Source organism: Bombina bombina, chromosome 1 (genome assembly GCF_027579735.1).
Source record: "Bombina bombina isolate aBomBom1 chromosome 1, aBomBom1.pri, whole genome shotgun sequence".
Lineage (NCBI taxonomy): Eukaryota > Metazoa > Chordata > Amphibia > Anura > Bombinatoridae > Bombina > Bombina bombina.
In genome coordinates, this window is record NC_069499.1 from 544,009,567 (window position 1) to 544,029,941 (window position 20,375).

The 20,375-nt window shown below is 40.0% G+C and overlaps 1 protein-coding gene across 6 annotated transcripts in view; it reads right to left on the bottom strand.

The window, feature by feature from the left end:
• Nucleotides 1-20,375, bottom strand: part of NBEAL1 (neurobeachin like 1) — a 759,124-nt gene that overhangs the window by 250,726 nt on the left and 488,023 nt on the right. For all 6 annotated transcript variants that reach the window (XM_053698681.1, XM_053698678.1, XM_053698680.1 and 3 more), the window contains 4 exons: nucleotides 16,782-16,912; nucleotides 16,347-16,456; nucleotides 15,930-16,047; nucleotides 14,068-14,165 (listed from right to left, as the gene is read on the bottom strand). In XM_053698681.1, coding sequence (XP_053554656.1) covers nucleotides 14,068-14,165; nucleotides 15,930-16,047; nucleotides 16,347-16,456; nucleotides 16,782-16,912 — 457 coding nt within the window. The remainder of the gene's footprint in view (nucleotides 1-14,067; nucleotides 14,166-15,929; nucleotides 16,048-16,346; nucleotides 16,457-16,781; nucleotides 16,913-20,375) is intronic.

Here is a 20,375-nt window from a genome sequence, read left to right on the forward strand (position 1 = left end):
ACCAGAAACTGTTAGAGATAAGGACTTACTGGACTTTGCTGCAACTACTCTCCCCAGATTGCTGGGAATGTCATCTGAATACTTACCATTAGACATTGAGCGGTCACACCGTATAGGCCCAGACAGGCATCTGGGTAACTCTAAGGATAAACCTCGCCAAATCATCTTCAAATGCCTGAATTATCAGGATAAGCTAGCCATGTTGAGAGCCTACAGAACCACTAAAGAGCTCAAATATGAAGACCGCCGTCTCCTGCTGTTTCAGGACTTTTCAGTTGAAGTAACTAAACGGCGAAAAGACTTTGCTCCACTTTGCTCACAGCTACATGAACAGGGCCGCCAGGTTAGCCTCCTATACCCGGCCAAGCTGAAACTCCAAACGAATTCAGGACCCAAGATTTTTCACTCCCCAGCCGCAGCACAGGCCTACCTAGCCTCAGAGAGAAGACAAGATGCGGGTTGATGCTGCCTTACCAAAGATTTGTATTGTTTCTATTATGCACTTTTTATTTCTTTTCTCCCTCTCTCTTATCTTTAGTTTCTATAGCAATATAACATAAAACAAATGTATGCAAATTTAAATACTTTGACGCCAAAGCAGGCCCCTTGGACATTATTCCCTATATTGAGTATGGGAAATCTGTTGTATATTCTGTTATGTTTTTTGTTGTGTCATGCATTTATGCTTTTTTCAAGTGTCAGTTTTACACCAGACGTGTACGGGCCAGCCCTACCTCATGGCTCACATAGACAGCACACACTGTATTATCAAGGTTTCTATTGTTGCTGCTACTATCGTTATGTAAGATTTGCTTACTATTGCTTAGCCCTTACCACCGCCCCGAAAGTGTCTTACCCCGGCGGGGGTGCCCCTAAGGTTTCTGAACTCTCCTACATACCTTGCTCCCTCTTAGTGAAACCACGTGAGCCTTTACCCCTTGTGGAGGTGCTCCTTCCCTGTACACGAATAGCCTCAATGTTACCTAGCCATTCTCAGACTCCTACAAGGTCTTGCCACCCAAGACAAGTTAACATATTGTGTATAGTTTATTTACCGTACAATCATGCTGACAAAACAGTAATGGTCCATTATAGCAGAAGTGTGGATGGGGTACACCCCATGAAACATGAAACACTTAGCATAATACAAGTCCATATCTCCTTGCTCAGGGATGGGGAACGATGGGATATCTGTACCATTATGTCTAAAGATGTACTGTTTTTTTTCTCTTATTAGCCTTTCCGCTTTTTGAAGCTGCTGGCCAGCATGTAGCCTGGGTGTCGATCCTCTCGCCTCCCACGGGCTGCATACATCGGCTGCCCTCTCAACGATGCCGCCTGTGAGTTTTCTCTATAACTTTGACTTTTCTCTCCAGGCTGTGTTGTTGTGTGGTGCCCGTTCTCCCCCTTCCTTACTCAGGGGGATCATATGTTTACCCCCCTACTTGTCAGACCTCGTATACTCTTCACACTTAGAGCTCCATGACAACACAACTTAAGGTGATCTCATGGAATGTGGGGGACATTACTTCACCCGCAAAAAGAAGCATGATTATTCAACACCTACAAACACTACATGCAGATATAGCGTTACTACAGGAGACTAAATTATCCACAGAGGAACATGAAAAACTAAAAATACGCTGGGTGGGGCAGATTCTCTTCTCACCTACAGAGGGCAGGAAAAGAGGAGTGGCCATTCTGGTCAAGAAGGGCCTTCCAGTTTCATTCTCAAAGATAGAGATAGATCAGAAGAATAGGTTTATAATAGCTTTACTACAAATTAACTCGACCAACTACACCATCTGCAATGTCTATGGTCCCAACGAGCATAGTCCTGTTTTCTGGACGACATTATCAGCTAAAATAATTGCTAATAATGCTCCCATAATTCTGGGGGGGGATTTTAACTTAGTGCAGGCGCTGCCCCTGGACAGGTTCAAAGATCCCGCCACAGCATCCACTTCCAAAATAGGTGCGTCCAGATATAAAAGAGAAGTGAAACTGATTAAATCCTTTAAAGACACACTAGACCTGGTAGACATATGGAGGATGCAAAACCCAATTAGCAGAGATTACACCTGTTTATCTAGAACACACAACACCCTCTCCCGAATTGATTATTTCTTAACTTCATCCACCCTATCACCTCAAATCCACCATGCTAATATAAGTCCAATTACAATCTCGGATCATGCCCCGATTAGTTTAATATTTCAAACACTGCCTACCAAGACATGGAGATTCCCAACTTATCTATATAACAATACTGACTTCCGCCAGCACCTTAAATCATCCTGGCTCCATTACGCTTCAGACAATGCCCAGCATAGTGCCGATCCAAACTTATTCTGGCATGCCTCAAAGGCTGTGATACGAGGAAACATCACCTCCTTCACAGCCCACCACAACAGAACTCTTAAAAGGATAGATAATGAATTCCTCTCTAAACTGACCGAGGCATATAATACGTATCTGAATAACCCTACACCAATATCTCGGCAAAATTATTATGATCTTAAGCAATCACGAGATACCTTTTTGGCCCAACAGAATAACACCTTTCACATACATAGACAGGGCAGGTACTTCAGACATGGCAATAGATCAGGTAAACTTCTAGCAGACTTGGTCAGGCTATACAGACCGAAATCCTACATCACAGCTATTAAATCTCACTCTCGCATAACTTCGACACCCACAGACATTATGACAGAGTTTATAAACTATTACACTAATCTGTATGCTAGTCAACCGGTTAATTTGGAGGCAAAAGGGCACTTCTGGGGCTCCGTAAAAATCCCCAAGATAACGGCTGAGCAAAAATCCCTACTTAACGCCAAAATACAAACACGTGAGGTGATTAAAGCCATACGTAATGCCAAACTTGGGAAGGCAGCTGGCCCTGATGGGCTGCCATCAGAGTTTTACAAAATCCTAAGCGAAGAAATAGCGCCTACTCTATCATCCCTATATTCGGCATACCTAGAGGGTACCACAGGCATAGATAGTAGATTCACTGATGCAAATATTTGCCTCCTACTCAAACCAGATAGAGAGCCTACCCTAACATCATCATACCGACCAATCTCACTTCTGAATGGAGATTATAAAATATTAACAAAAATTCTAGCAGATAGGCTAACGATGGCTTTACCCTCAATTGTCCACCCAGATCAGACCGGATTTGTTAAGGGCCGCTCCTCAGTCACAAATATAAGGAAAACATTAGCAATCATATCCCATTACTGGTATAACACTCATTCTCCTAAACCTCCTACACTGCCAGATGCATGCCTCTTAGCGCTAGACGCTGAGAAGGCATTTGATAGGGTTGAATGGGACCATCTACACACTTCTTTAACACAATTTGACATTACTGGTAACTTCCCAGGCCTCCTCCATAGAATATACAATGCTCCTAGGGCCTCCCTGATCATTAATGGTGAGCTTTCCCCCTCATTTGAACTACAAAGAGGCACGAGACAGGGGTGCCCCCTCTCCCCCTTATTATTCGACCTGGCCATAGAGCCCTTAGCATGTTACATCAGACAAAACTGTGAAGGACTAAAGTTACTGGACCATACACAACATTTGTCACTATATGCGGATGACCTACTACTATTTATAGGAAATCCCAATGCCAACCTACAATCAGTTCTACACGTAATCGAGAGATTCGGCACATTCACTGGATACAAAATCAACATCGACAAATCGGAGGTTGTATGGCTACAAAACAAACAGAATCTCCCACTACAGCACACAGGACTCAAAATTACGGAGGGCTCACTTAAATACTTAGGCATACAACTACATGTTAATCCTAATAAATTATATCACCTCAACCTCAAAGAAACGACTCAAAACATCAAAACATTACTTTTGGGTTGGGCAAGGCTACCAATATCCCTCTCAGGCAGGATACACCTCTTTAAGATGGTTGCATTGCCCAAACTTTTATATCCCCTACAGATGTTGCCACTACTTCTCACAAGACAAGATGCCAACACATTACAAACTGCTTTGGGACAGTTTATCTGGAGAGGGAAAAAACACAGGATAGGGAAGAACTACCTTATGATGCCAACAAACAGGGGTGGTCTTCGTCTCCCTAACATTGTATGGTGCAATTGCTCTACCTTGACAAAACTAATCCTCGACTGGCTAATTGGTGATAATCATTTCACTGTGCCCGTCTTGGAGCAACGTCTTACTGCCCCAATACATCTTGCATTTCTTCCCCATGCGGACATGTCCTCACTGCCACCACACATACAAAACCATATTCTATACAGGGACCCTTTGAGAGCCTGGGCCAAAATTTGTAGATTTTGGGGGGTGGACAAGTCGGTGAGTAAATATTTGCCAATCCAAGGGAATCTACGGTTCCTTCCTGGTTATACTACAGAAGCCTTTCGGCTGTGGCAGGAAAAACACCTCACTACACTTAGGCAGTTGTACAACCCTGTTACCTTAGAACTCCTATCCTTTCAGGAATTACAAAATACATACGCCCTCCCCAGTACTCACAAATTTGCATATTTTCAATGCAGACACTTTGTAAATAAATTGAAGTCAGATGGCTTACTTACCAGGGATTCAACCAATATAGATAAGCTTTGCATATTGGCAAGACAAGGGTCCTATAAACTCACGCATATATATAACCTCTTGCTCCTCCATCTAGAAGACACTGCTATGCAAAAGATATTATCTAAATGGTCAGGATATGACCTCCTAACGGTGGACAAGCCTCTGATCGAAAATAGTCTAGATAAAATACAGGCCATAACTATTTCCTCCACCCTAAGAGAATCTCATTTAAAAATATTACAACAGGCTTACATAACACCCGGTCTTCGTTCTAAATGGGTACCAGGGGCAAGAAATATGTGCCCCAAATGCAGCTTTGAGGCACCAGATTGGATACATCTACTGTGGAACTGCCCTAAATTGAAAAGTTACTGGCAGAAAATATCTTACTGGTTGGCCAAGGTTACCAAAATGAGGGTTGAACTTTCTGCACAACATATAATATTCTTAGTATCCACTAATGAGAGACTTAATTCAGACACCTTTATCTCCACAGTTATCACACTGGCAAAACAGCACATCTTAGCAGGTTGGGCCAGCAACAAGTCCCCTCCATTCCAAAAACTAATCAGGAACATACATACTCAGATGTTAGTTGAGCAAGCAGATACAAAGGGAGATCCTGAGAAAAGAATTAAACGTTTTCTCCATAAATGGGAAACATATCTACGGTATTTGCCAGATGCAGTTACAGAAAGGGTTATCTTCCCATTTAGGAACAGTTTATATATCCTAAATGAAAATCTGAAGGGTAATTGGTGCTTCCAAAGCAGAGAACCCTAGACTAGCAATACCTGTGTGTGAATGCTCTGCTGACTGAACTCCTACCTATCCTAAGATGTTTCTGATGCTGGCCTGTGGGGGGCGATCTGGACGCACTCTGGGTAAGTTAAGTTAAATTGAATAGTTTTACAGGTTTTTTTTTTTTTGTTGTCCTTTTTCTCTGTGCTCTTTTCTGTCCACCTTTTTTTTTTTTTTTTTTTTTTTTCTTCTCCTTTCTTCTATAAAAGTTGTAAAAAAGAGATCCAGGCCACTTCATAAGGAACATTTCAACTAAAAGCTGGCAGAACTCAGGGTCATGGTATCTTACTATAATACAGCTTGGGAAGTATTACTGCTGATAAATTTGCATTTTGTGTTTAAATACTGTGACCTACTGTATTCCCGGATATTTATTGCCACCCTTATTGATGCTGTAACTAATCACTAAGTAACTGCGTTACTTGAAATAACTGTATTGTAAGTGAAATGGATCTTTATATTATAAATAAAGTTATTAAAAAAAAAATAATCATTTTTTGGGGGAAGGTGATATATACAAAATTAAAGATCAAATTAATGGTACATCAAAATATATTGTATACCTTATGGAAAATATTAAATTAGGCCCACAAAGAGACCCCTGAAAACTAGGTTGGGGGAACATCTTCGGAATATAAAAGGGGGGTTTAAAAACCATGGGGTATCTGCCCATTTTTGAGAAGCACATGGTCAGGATGACAGTTGTTTAAGCGTTAAAGCTATCAAATTAGTAAAAAGGTCTAGGATAGGTTGCTTAAACTTAGACAACGTGAAACCTACTGGATCCATAGGCTGGGTATTATGGAACCAGAAGGTATGAATAGAGACATTGAATAGGCTGCCTTTATAGTTTAGTTACATTAATGATGTGATGTGTTTTGTTCTTTCCGAACCATTTCTTTCTGTACCATTTTTAATCCCTAATTATATCTGTATGGGGATGGTTAGTTGATTAAGTCCTAATAAATGGTAACCGTCAATCACCTTATCAACCCCCATACAGATATGGGGGGTGGTTAGGAGATTAAGGCCTACAAAATACTAACAATAATCACCCAATCAACCTTCATACAGGTATGGGGGTGGTTAGGAGATTAAAGCCTATAAAATACTAACCAACCATCATCATCCATTCAACATCCATACAGGTATTAGGGGCGGTTAGGAGATTAAGGCCTAAACCGCCACCTCTAAACGCAAACTAGAAATACACTAACACCTAACCCCCACCCCTCTAAACAAACCCCCTCTAAACTAAACTCCTCTTCTAAACTAACGCCACTAAGTTACAATTTTTTTTTTACCTGGAATCCATTCTGTCTCTCATACTTTTACCTAAACTTTTATCTTCAAGATATCTTGTTATTGCTTGGCTTTTCCTCATTCACAATGTGGCTACACAAGTATTCTCTGAACAGAAGAATTTTGAACATGTCAGTTTCAGTCTTCTTAATAATAGCTACTACTGCCTAATAATAAGCTTTATTCTGAAGAATTCCATAATTAATAACTTCTGATCTCTGCCCCTGATGACCTATCTACAGCATGTATTCTCTCCACCAGTGCTAAAGTGTCTCCTAAGAAGGAAGAGATGGCATTCAGATCCAAAGGTATTATTTACTTCTATCTCTACAGTTACCAGCTACCCATCAACTTCCCAAATGGGTTTTTCCTAACCTTGTGACTGCTGCAGCTATAACTAGAAATACAGTCTTTTCTAACCGAAAACTGACCTTATAGGTAAAAACTTACTCCAAAGAACTTGGCCAAGGAGGACACAAACTAGAACCAGAAATAATCTGGTGATTAACGGGATACTGAACCCAAATTTTTTCTTTCATGATTCAGATAAAGCATGCAATTTTAAGCCCCTAACTGGGGAATAGGAAGTAAAGGCATTATCTATCTTTTTAAACAATACAATTTTTTGTGTTGACTGTCCTTTTTAAAGCCCATTGCAGGCCTTTTTTACCTAACACCTGAAACCCCATATCTTTGAGCTCTTATAACTTTTTATGCAATATTTTTAAAATAATTTTTATTACATCATGTTATTATGAGTGCAAATGTACTGTACAATGCATTTTTGATGCGTTTTATGCAACTTTTTTGACTCGCTTAACAGTTAACCAGAGCTCTAAAGTCGCACTATACCCATATGAATGTTAAATTCAATTGCGCTCAAGTGAACATGTTTACTTTCAACTTGTAATACAAGTGCTACTTCCTACATGCTCAAAGAGCTGAGATAAACCCCTTTTCACTTGTGCGCAACAGTTAGCATGACACTCGTAATCTAGTCCTTAAAGGGATACTATCCCCAAAAATGTTCTTTACTTTTCAGATAGAGCATGCAATTTTAAGGAACTTTCTAATTTACTTCTATTATCAATTTTTCTTCATTCTCTTGCTATCTTTATTTAAAAAGCAGGAATGTTAAGCTTAGGAGCCGGCCCATTTTTGGTTCAGGATCTGGGTTAAACTTGCTTATTGGTTGGATGAATGTAGTCACCAATAAGCAAGGGCTATCCAAGGTGCTTAACTTAGGTGCTCCTAAGCTTTACATTCCTGCTTTTTAAATAAATAAATCAAGTGAACAATGAAAAATTGATAATAGGAGTAAATTAGAAAGTTGCATGCTCTATCGGAATCAGTAAAGAAAAAAAAACAGAATTTATGTTTACCTGATAAATTACTTTCTCCAACGGTGTGTCCGGTCCACGGCGTCATCCTTACTTGTGGGATATTCTCTTCCCCAACAGGAAATGGCAAAGAGCCCAGCAAAGCTGGTCACATGATCCCTCCTAGGCTCCGCCTACCCCAGTCATTCGACCGACGTTAAGGAGGAATATTTGCATAGGAGAAACCATATGGTACCGTGGTGACTGTAGTTAAAGAAAATAAATTATCAGACCTGATTAAAAAAACCAGGGCGGGCCGTGGACCGGACACACCGTTGGAGAAAGTAATTTATCAGGTAAACATAAATTCTGTTTTCTCCAACATAGGTGTGTCCGGTCCACGGCGTCATCCTTACTTGTGGGAACCAATACCAAAGCTTTAGGACACGGATGAAGGGAGGGAGCAAATCAGGTCACCTAAATGGAAGGCACCACGGCTTGCAAAACCTTTCTCCCAAAAATAGCCTCAGAAGAAGCAAAAGTATCAAACTTGTAAAATTTGGTAAAAGTGTGCAGTGAAGACCAAGTCGCTGCCCTACATATCTGATCAACAGAAGCCTCGTTCTTGAAGGCCCATGTGGAAGCCACAGCCCTAGTGGAATGAGCTGTGATTCTTTCGGGAGGCTGCCGTCCGGCAGTCTCGTAAGCCAATCTGATGATGCTTTTAATCCAAAAAGAGAGAGAGGTAGAAGTTGCTTTTTGACCTCTCCTTTTACCGGAATAAACAACAAACAAGGAAGATGTTTGTCTAAAATCCTTTGTAGCATCTAAATAGAATTTTAGAGCGCGAACAACATCCAAATTGTGCAACAAACGTTCCTTCTTTGAAACTGGTTTCGGACACAGAGAAGGTACGATAATCTCCTGGTTAATGTTTTTGTTAGAAACAACTTTTGGAAGAAAACCAGGTTTAGTACGTAAAACCACCTTATCTGCATGGAACACCAGATAAGGAGGAGAACACTGCAGAGCAGATAATTCTGAAACTCTTCTAGCAGAAGAAATTGCAACTAAAAACAAAACTTTCCAAGATAATAACTTAATATCAACGGAATGTAAGGGTTCAAACGGAACCCCCTGAAGAACTGAAAGAACTAAGTTGAGACTCCAAGGAGGAGTCAAAGGTTTGTAAACAGGCTTAATTCTAACCAGAGCCTGAACAAAGGCTTGAACATCTGGCACAGCTGCCAGCTTTTTGTGAAGTAACACAGACAAGGCAGAAATCTGTCCCTTCAGGGAACTTGCAGATAATCCTTTTTCCAATCCTTCTTGAAGGAAGGATAGAATCTTAGGAATCTTAACCTTGTCCCAAGGGAATCCTTTAGATTCACACCAACAGATATATTTTTTCCAAATTTTGTGGTAAATCTTTCTAGTTACAGGCTTTCTGGCCTGAACAAGAGTATCGATAACAGAATCTGAGAACCCTCGCTTCGATAAGATCAAGCGTTCAATCTCCAAGCAGTCAGCTGGAGTGAAACCAGATTCGGATGTTCGAACGGACCCTGAACAAGAAGGTCTCGTCTCAAAGGTAGCTTCCAAGGTGGAGCCGATGACATATTCACCAGATCTGCATACCAAGTCCTGCGTGGCCACGCAGGAGCTATCAAGATCACCGACGCCCTCTCCTGATTGATCCTGGCTACCAGCCTGGGGATGAGAGGAAACGGCGGGAACACATAAGCTAGTTTGAAGGTCCAAGGTGCTACTAGTGCATCCACTAGAGCCGCCTTGGGATCCCTGGATCTGGACCCGTAGCAAGGAACTTTGAAGTTCTGACGAGAGGCCATCAGATCCATGTCTGGAATGCCCCACAGCTGAGTGACTTGGGCAAAGATTTCCGGATGGAGTTCCCACTCCCCCGGATGCAATGTCTGACGACTCAGAAAATCCGCTTCCCAATTTTCCACTCCTGGGATGTGGATAGCAGACAGGTGGCAGGAGTGAGACTCCGCCCATAGAATGATTTTGGTCACTTCTTCCATCGCTAGGGAACTCCTTGTTCCCCCCTGATGGTTGATGTACGCAACAGTTGTCATGTTGTCTGATTGAAACCGTATGAACTTGGCCCTCGCTAGCTGAGGCCAAGCCTTGAGAGCATTGAATATCGCTCTCAGTTCCAGAATATTTATCGGTAGAAGAGATTCTTCCCGAGACCAAAGACCCTGAGCTTTCAGGGATCCCCAGACCGCGCCCCAGCCCATCAGACTGGCGTCGGTCGTGACAATGACCCACTCTGGTCTGCGGAATGTCATCCCTTGTGACAGGTTGTCCAGGGACAGCCACCAACGGAGTGAGTCTCTGGTCCTCTGATTTACTTGTATCTTCGGAGACAAGTCTGTATAGTCCCCATTCCACTGACTGAGCATGCACAGTTGTAATGGTCTTAGATGAATGCGCGCAAAAGGAACTATGTCCATTGCCGCTACCATCAAACCGATCACTTCCATGCACTGCGCTATGGAAGGAAGAGGAACGGAATGAAGTATCCGACAAGAGTCTAGAAGTTTTGTTTTTCTGGCCTCTGTCAGAAAAATCCTCATTTCTAAGGAGTCTATTATTGTTCCCAGGAAGGGAACCCTTGTTGACGGAGATAGAGAACTCTTTTCCACGTTCACTTTCCATCCGTGAGATCTGAGAAAGGCCAGGACAATGTCCGTGTGAGCCTTTGCTTGAGGAAGGGACGACGCTTGAATCAGAATGTCGTCCAAGTAAGGTACTACAGCAATGCCCCTTGGTCTTAGCACAGCTAGAAGGGACCCTAGTACCTTTGTGAAAATCCTTGGGGCAGTGGCCAATCCGAAAGGAAGCGCCACGAACTGGTAATGCTTGTCCAGGAATGCGAACCTTAGGAACCGATGATGTTCCTTGTGGATAGGAATATGTAGATACGCATCCTTTAAATCCACCGTGGTCATGAATTGACCTTCCTGGATGGAAGGAAGAATAGTTCGAATGGTTTCCATCTTGAACGATGGAACCTTGAGAAACTTGTTTAAGATCTTGAGATCTAAGATTGGTCTGAACGTTCCCTCTTTTTTGGGAACTATGAACAGATTGGAGTAGAACCCCATCCCTTGTTCTCTTAATGGAACAGGATGAATCACTCCCATTTTTAACAGGTCTTCTACACAATGTAAGAATGCCTGTCTTTTTATGTGGTCTGAAGACAACTGAGACCTGTGGAACCTCCCCCTTGGGGGAAGCCCCTTGAATTCCGGAAGATAACCTTGGGAGACTATTTCTAGCGCCCAAGGATCCAGAACATCTCTTGCCCAAGCCTGAGCGAAGAGAGAGAGTCTGCCCCCCACCAGATCCGGTCCCGGATCGGGGGCCAACATTTCATGCTGTCTTGGTAGCAGTGGCAGGTTTCTTGGCCTGCTTTCCCTTGTTCCAGCCTTGCATTGGTCTCCAAGCTGGCTTGGCTTGAGAAGTATTACCCTCTTGCTTAGAGGACGTAGCACTTTGGGCTGGTCCGTTTCTACGAAAGGGACGAAAATTAGGTTTATTTTTTGCCTTGAAAGGCCGATCCTGAGGAAGGGCGTGGCCCTTACCCCCAGTGATATCAGAGATAATCTCTTTCAAGTCAGGGCCAAACAGCGTTTTCCCCTTGAAAGGAATGTTAAGTAGCTTGTTCTTGGAAGACGCATCAGCTGACCAAGATTTCAACCAAAGCGCTCTGCGCGCCACAATAGCAAACCCAGAATTCTTAGCCGCTAACCTAGCCAATTGCAAAGTGGCGTCTAGGGTGAAAGAATTAGCCAATTTGAGAGCATTGATTCTGTCCATAATCTCCTCATAAGGAGGAGAATCACTATCGACCGCCTTTATCAGCTCATCGAACCAGAAACATGCGGCTGTAGCGACAGGGACAATGCATGAAATTGGTTGTAGAAGGTAACCCTGCTGAACAAACATCTTTTTAAGTAAACCTTCTAATTTTTTATCCATAGGATCTTTGAAAGCACAACTATCCTCTATGGGAATAGTGGTGCGTTTGTTTAAAGTGGAAACCGCTCCCTCGACCTTGGGGACTGTCTGCCATAAGTCCTTTCTGGGGTCGACCATAGGAAACAATTTTTTAAATATGGGGGGAGGGACGAAAGGAATACCGGGCCTTTCCCATTCTTTATTAACAATGTCCGCCACCCGCTTGGGTATAGGAAAAGCTTCTGGGAGCCCCGGGACCTCTAGGAACTTGTCCATTTTACATAGTTTCTCTGGGATGACCAACTTGTCACAATCATCCAGAGTGGATAATACCTCCTTAAGCAGAATGCGGAGATGTTCCAACTTAAATTTAAACGTAATCACATCAGGTTCAGCTTGTTGAGAAATGTTCCCTGAATCAGTAATTTCTCCCTCAGACAAAACCTCCCTGGCCCCATCAGACTGGGTTAGGGGCCCTTCAGAACCATTATTATCAGCGTCGTCATGCTCTTCAGTATCTAAAACAGAGCAGTCGCGCTTACGCTGATAAGTGTTCATTTTGGCTAAAATGTTTTTGACAGAATTATCCATTACAGCCGTTAATTGTTGCATAGTAAGGAGTATTGGCGCGCTAGATGTACTAGGGGCCTCCTGAGTGGGCAAGACTCGTGTAGACGAAGGAGGGAATGATGCAGTACCATGCTTACTCCCCTCACTTGAGGAATCATCTTGGGCATCATTGTCATTGTCACATAAATCACATTTATTTAAATGAATAGGAATTCTGGCTTCCCCACATTCAGAACACAGTCTATCTGGTAGTTCAGACATGTTAAACAGGCATAAACTTGATAACAAAGTACAAAAAACGTTTTAAAATAAAACCGTTACTGTCACTTTAAATTTTAAACTGAACACACTTTATTACTGCAATTGCGAAAAAACATGAAGGAATTGTTCAAAATTCACCAAATTTTCACCACAGTGACTTAAAGCCTTAAAAGTATTGCACACCAAATTTGGAAGCTTTAACCCTTAAAATAACGGAACCGGAGCCGTTTTTAACTTTAACCCCTTTACAGTCCCTGGTATCTGCTTTGCTGAGACCCAACCAAGCCCAAAGGGGAATACGATACCAAATGACGCCTTCAGAAAGTCTTTTCTAAGTATCAGAGCTCCTCTCACATGCGACTGCATGTCATGCCTCTCAAAAACAAGTGCGCAACACCGGCGCGAAAATGAGGCTCTGCCTATGATTTGGGAAAGCCCCTAAAGAATAAGGTGTCTAAAACAGTGCCTGCCGATATTATTATATCAAAATACCCAGATTAAATGATTCCTCAAGGCTAAATATGTGTTAATAATGAATCGATTTAGCCCAGAAAAAGTCTACAGTCTTAATAAGCCCTTGTGAAGCCCTTATTTACGATCTTAATAAACATGGCTTACCGGATCCCATAGGGAAAATGACAGCTTCCAGCATTACATCGTCTTGTTAGAATGTGTCATACCTCAAGCAGCAAGAGACTGCTCACTGTTCCCCCAACTGAAGTTAATTGCTCTCAACAGTCCTGTGTGGAACAGCCATGGATTTTAGTGACGGTTGCTAAAATCATTTTCCTCATACAAACAGAAATCTTCATCTCTTTTCTGTTTCTGAGTAAATAGTACATACCAGCACTATTTCAAAATAACAAACTCTTGATTGAATAATAAAAACTACAGTTAAACACTAAAAAACTCTAAGCCATCTCCGTGGAGATGTTGCCTGTACAACGGCAAAGAGAATGACTGGGGTAGGCGGAGCCTAGGAGGGATCATGTGACCAGCTTTGCTGGGCTCTTTGCCATTTCCTGTTGGGGAAGAGAATATCCCACAAGTAAGGATGACGCCGTGGACCGGACACACCTATGTTGGAGAAATTGGATTTAGTTTCTCTTTACTCAAATAAAAAAGTATAAGAGAAAAACTGAAGGGAATGTTCACAAACCACATACAGCTAATTTCTGTTGATTTTACAGTTTTCATGAGCAAGTTACTTTATTAAATACAAAAATACCTTTAACAACTGACACGGTGTCTGCCCAAAATTGTTGATCATGCCTTCTAATGCTTTCCTTTCTTTTTCATCAGCAATGGCATCCAGATCTACAGCTCCTGGATTAAGAACATGTGATAAGTCACGCTTATATCAAAATAAAAAGAAAGTACAAAAGCAACATGAATATCATTCTCAAGTAAAGTTACACTTGTCTTTAGTAAGTAATAGTTATTGAGAACATGTTGTTCTACATTACATGGATTGTACACTAATCATGTGCTCTTTACCAGATATGTTAAACTGTATTGTAAATGATGATACAAATGTCAATTTTCTCATAGAATTTGAGGAGATAGATCTTTTCAAAACTTCTTATTAAATATAGATCTTCATATTATTGTAGATTTTGTTAGATGTTAATACTCAGTTTGTACTTAATACTTCTAAACTATTAAGAACTAGAGACTTTTTCTACTTAAAGGGACACTGAACCCAATTTTTTTCTTTTGTAATTCAGAAAGAGCATGCAATTTTTTTTTTATTTTGAGCATGTAATTTTTTATTTTCAATGTTGGAATTGTATCATAACCTAACTCATGGTCCTTTTAGTTTTTTAAATTTTTTTTTTTTTTTATAGCATGACTACAAAAGTTGTAGCTGATAACAGTATATTTCAAATGAGAAGAGAAGAGAGGAAAAGGTTAAGGAGGGGGGAATTTGAACAAGAGAAAAGCCGAGAATAGAGAGGGGTAAGAAGAGAATAAAAAAAAAAAAAAGGAATGGGGTTGTTGATTCCGGGCAGGAATTTTATAAATTAAATTTTTCTCTTGCTATCATTATTTGAAAAAGAAGTCATATAAGCTTTTTTTTGGTTTCAGTACTCTGGACAGCAATTTTTTATTGGTGGATGAATTTATCCATCAATCAGCAAGGACAACCCAGGTTGTTCACCAAAAATGGGCCGGCATCTAAACTTACATTCTTGCATTTCAAATAAAGATACCAAGAGAATGAAGAAAACTTGATAATAGGAGTAAATTAAAAAGTTGCTTAAAATTTCATGCTCAATCTGAATCATGAAACAAAATTTTTGGGTACAGTGTCCCTTTAAAGGGGTCAATATAATTAGTATTAATCATACCATGTGTATTTTTCACAATAAGAGAGCACTAAGCTTGAAATACCCTCATTCTTTTATTATTTAATGGAGTCTGTTCACTAGAAGATGAAGAGGTTAACTTTAGTTAATTAAACTGGAATTGGAAAGGCCATTCCATGCTCAGCGAGTTTAGAAAACCCTTTGGTAGTTTTGCCATCAAGTAAAAATCACAGCTGTTACAGAAGTAAACTCTTAAAGGAACATGAAACCCAACATTTTTCTTTCATGATATAGAAAGAGTATGCAATTTTAAACAACTTTCTAATTTACTTCAATTTTCTAATTTGCTTCATTCTCTTGATATTATTTACTGAAAAGCATATCTAGATAGGCTCATTAGCTGCTGACTGGTGATTGCACATAGATGCCTCGTGTGATTGGCTTACACATGTGCATTGCTAATTCTTCAACAAAGGATATATAAAAAATGAAGCAAATTAGATAATAGAAGTAAATTGGAATGCTGTTTAAAATTGTATTCTCTACTTGAATTATGAAAGAATTTTTTTGGGTTTAGTGTCCCTTTAAAGCAGATTTGCAGCTTCTTAAACTCAAGTTTGCTTAGAGAGCAGGAGATGGAAAGCAAATATTTTTTTTTTTGCACACTATAAAGAATGAAAACCTTCAAAATATAATTGTATCACATGAATAGTAAAGCTGTTTACCTTGTGGTGTGAGTAAACTTAGAAAATGAAAGTAAATAAAACTATTCACCACATACCTTCATAAGTACAGTAATAAAATACATTGAGAGCTTCTACTGCCGCTGGTCCCCTCTGCTTGTACCCAAAGATCAGATCTATCCACTCATGAAGGTGAGCAGACACGTACTCAGATTCCTGGCAAAAATACAATGTTGTTTTGTTAGGTGTTCCTTATAAGAGTAGATTTAATTTGGGTTGTGCAAAGGATGCTCTGTGCAGGAAAAACAGGAAACACGATAAATAAAAAGAATAGATAGTAAAAGGAGCAAGGAGCCAAATGACAACATAAATAAATAGTAAAAAAACAAAAAAACAACATAAATATAGGAGTAAAGACAGGGGGGAAAGATGCAACAGCTGATGTGAGGTGCTACCATTTATTTTACTGCTACTTCGGGCCTGAAACTACCCAGAATTGTAAGAAATATCTGTACCAGTGCTTTTCTGTGCTTAATGATGAAATCTTCTGGTGTTTCGGCCCATTTAGGAAGGATAACATCATTCACTTTTTCCTTGGAGATCTGTAATCTCCCCAAATCAAATCCTGAAACAGAAAATGAAGACAATGAAAGATAAATGAACAAGATGTACATATATCAAAAACCTACAGAGATTTCAGATGTATCAGTATCACCTCACCTATATAACTTATCTCTTTTGCCTTTAAGATCACCTGTTCTTCTTTGTGCCTACTTAAAAATGTATCTCATTCTGACCTTTTTAGCCAGGACATACAGTGCCCATAGTGCTCTTCTATATCCCAGCTACAATATTGGTGATGATTACTATGGGTCAGTGGGCTCTAAACTAAAATGTGCATATTTTCACAATAATTCTGCAATTTTATTGCAATATATTGAACAATTTACCATTTTTATTCTCCAAAAACTCTGGAAAATAGAAGAACTCTGGTATTAGTTCCTTCACATCATTTGGATTATCCATAAGAGCTTGCCAGGTGGCAGGGATGGAATGAAATTGACGATCAGCACAATCAAATCTGTATAGAGCAAAAACAAGGGATTAAGATGTGAAAAAAACAGCGTGTTAATTCCAAACTTTCTTAAATTAATCTTTATCATTAAACATTAAAACTTCAGTACAACTTGTATTTCCCCTTAAAGCCCAAGGATGAAAACATGGCCAAAAACTAATGAACAGAAAATAATGTAAAAACATACAGCATTTACCAAATTTTATCTCAGCTACCTCTCATTCGCCTAGATTTAGAGTTTTGTCGGTAAAGACCAGCGTAGCTAACGCAGCTTTTTTTTCCCAACGCACCCTTAAGACAACGCTGGTATTTAGAGTTGTCTGAGGGGCTGCGGTAAGATCCAAAAAGGGTGCGTTGAGCCAAATGTACCGCCACTTCAACCCTCAATACCAGTGTTGCTTACGGTAGCGGTAAGCTGGCAAAACCTGCTCGTGCTGATTAAATCAGCCAATCAGATTGAGCTTGCAGTCTATTGGCTGATCGGAACAGCCAATAGAATGCAAGCTCAATCTGATTGGCTGATTGAATCAGCCAATCGGATTGAACTTGAATCTGATTGGCTGATTCAATCAGCCAATCAGATTTTTCCTACCTTAATTCCAATTGGCTGATAGAATGCTATCAGCCAATCGGAATTTGAGGGACGCCATCTTGGATGACGTCATTTAAAGGAACCATCATTTGTCGTCTAGTCGTCGGTGAGGAAGGATGTTCTGCGCCAGAGGTCTTGAAGATGGAGCCGCTCCTCGTCGGATGGATGAAGATAGAAGATGCTGCTTGGATGAAGATGTCTACCGGTCCGGATATCCTCTTCTGCCCGGATAGGATGAAGACTTCTTCCAGTCTGGATGTCCGTTTCTGCCCCATCGGATGAAGACTTCGACCCGGCTGGGTGAACACGACTCAAGGTAGGGAGATCTTCAGGGGGGTAGTGTTAGGTTTATTTAAGGGGGGTCTGGTTTAGAGTAGGGGCATGTGGGTGGTGGGTTGTAATGTTGGGGGGGGTTGTATTTTTTTTTACATGCAAAAGAGCTGATTACTTTGGGGCATGCCCCGCAAAAAGCCCTTTTAAGGGCTGGTAAAAGAGCTGGTTACTTTTTAATTTAGAATAGGGACCTTTATTATTTTGGGGGGCTTTTTTATTTTATTAGGGGGCTTAGAGTAGGTGTAATTAGTTTAACATTCTTGTAATATTTTTTAATTTTTTTGTAATTTAGTGGGGTTTTTTTGTAATTTAGTTTAGTTTATTTAATTGTATGTAATTTATTTAATTAATTTATTGATAGTGTAGAGTTAGGTTTAATTGTAACTTAGGTTAGGATTTATTTTACTGGTAATTTTGTAATTATTTTAACTAGGTAGCTATTAAATAGTTATTAACTATTTAATAGCTATTGTACCTAGTTAAAATAAATAAAAAGTTGTCTGTAAAATAAATATAAATCCTAAAATAGCTACAATATAATTATTCGTTATATTGTAGCTATATTAGGGTTTATTTTACAGGTAAGTATTTAGTTTTAAATAGGAATACTTTATTTAATAAAATTTAATTTATTTCGTTAGTTTAAAATTATATTTAACTTAGGGGGGTGTTAGGGTTAGACTTAGCTTTAGGGGTTAATACATTTATTAGAGTAGCAGCGAGGTCCGGTTGGCAGATGAGGGGTTAATACTTGAAGTTAGGTGGCGTCGATGTAAGGGAGGGCAGATTAGGGGTTAATAACATTTATTATAGTGTTTGTGAGACGGGAGTGTGGCGGTTTAGGGGTTAATACATTTATTATAGTGGCGGCGAGGTCCGGTCTGCAGATTAGGGTTTAATAAGTGTAGTTAGGTAGCGGCGACGTTGGGGGGGGGGGGCAGATTAGGGGTTAATAAATATAATAAAGGGGTCGTGGTGTAAGGGGCAGCAGATTAGGAGTTCATAGGGATAATGTAGGTTGCGGCGATGTGTGGTCGGCAGATTAGGGGTTAAAAATATTTATTATAGTGGCGGCGATGTGGGGGGGGGCCTCGGTTTAGGGGTACATAGGTAGTTTATGGGTGTTAGTGTACTTCAGAGCACAGTAGTTAAGAGCTTTATAAACCGGCGTTAGGAGTCTTGTCAGTAGAGGCTCTACCGCTCACTTCAGCCAAGACTCCAAATACCATCGTTAGGAAGATCCCATTGAAAAGATAGGATACGCAATTGGCATAAGGGGATCTGCGGTATGGAAAAGTCGCGGCTTGAAAGTGAGCGGTACACCTTTACCTACACGACTCTAAATACCTGCGGGCGGCCAAAAGCAGTGTTAGGACCCCTTAACGCTGCTTTTGACGGCTACCGCAGAACTCTAAATCTAGGTGATTATATTTTGTTACATAGTAAAGGAGCACAGAAAATGTCTAAGAAAAAAATCATAATCACTGATAAAAAAAACTAGCTTTAATACTTATTTAGATGTATTTGATAATATAATTTTTATGTCTGTATAGTATTTATCAGTATAGGATAAATGTCCCTTTAACTCTACTGTGTTTGGTGTGCATTAAGGGATTATCATACTAATGAACCAGCATTGTTGCTTATTAGAGAAAAACTTTTGTTGTATGGTAAAACTACTATATGTTTCTGGCAGAAAAAAAGTTTATATTTGAAACCGCTAAGAAAGATTAACCCTTGGAGGTCCAGAGTACTGCTTATCCTCATAAAAGGGCTCAAAAAACTTTTTTTTTTTTTTTACTTTAAAACTACAATCAACAATTCAGAGGGAGGTACTTAAAGGGCTGCATGATCAATCCATCATGAAAAAGCACTGTTAACCTCTTAAGGACATATGACGGAATTTTTCCGTCATAAAACAATTGAGCAAACTGAAAGTTGTGTCCTTAAAGGGTTAAATGTGAAATATGACGTTTTAAAGAACTAAAAGCAATCTTTTGTATAAACTCGCCTGTATTAAAACTAGTAACTTCATGACATGGAAGAAATTGAATGGTTTCTTGTTACTAACAAAAAATGAGTAAACCTGACATATTCACACAATTACCAATGTATTTGTCCTGTTGTGTGATTGAGCAGTTTGGGTAATTTTCTTATCTGCTTAAGCAAACTCACATTCCAGTAGACACATGAACTATATACATTACACATGCAGATCCCATCCAAAATATATCAATATCAGACTATGTGAATTAGACTTGACATAAGATAATGAAAGCTCTACAAGACCTGGGAAAAACAAACACATACTTGTAAAACATACATCAAAACAATGTCACCAGTGTTATATATATATATATATATATATATATATGGGGAGGCAGGGAAAAAAACTGCACATTAAACCCCAGTTACAACAATCACTATATGTGTTGACCTTCATTAAAACTGTAGAAGGGAGAAAATGAGGTAGGAACCTAAGTTAAATGTGGAACTTCCATTTTTAAAGTAATCAAAAAACACCCCAGTTTCCTTTAGAGTTCC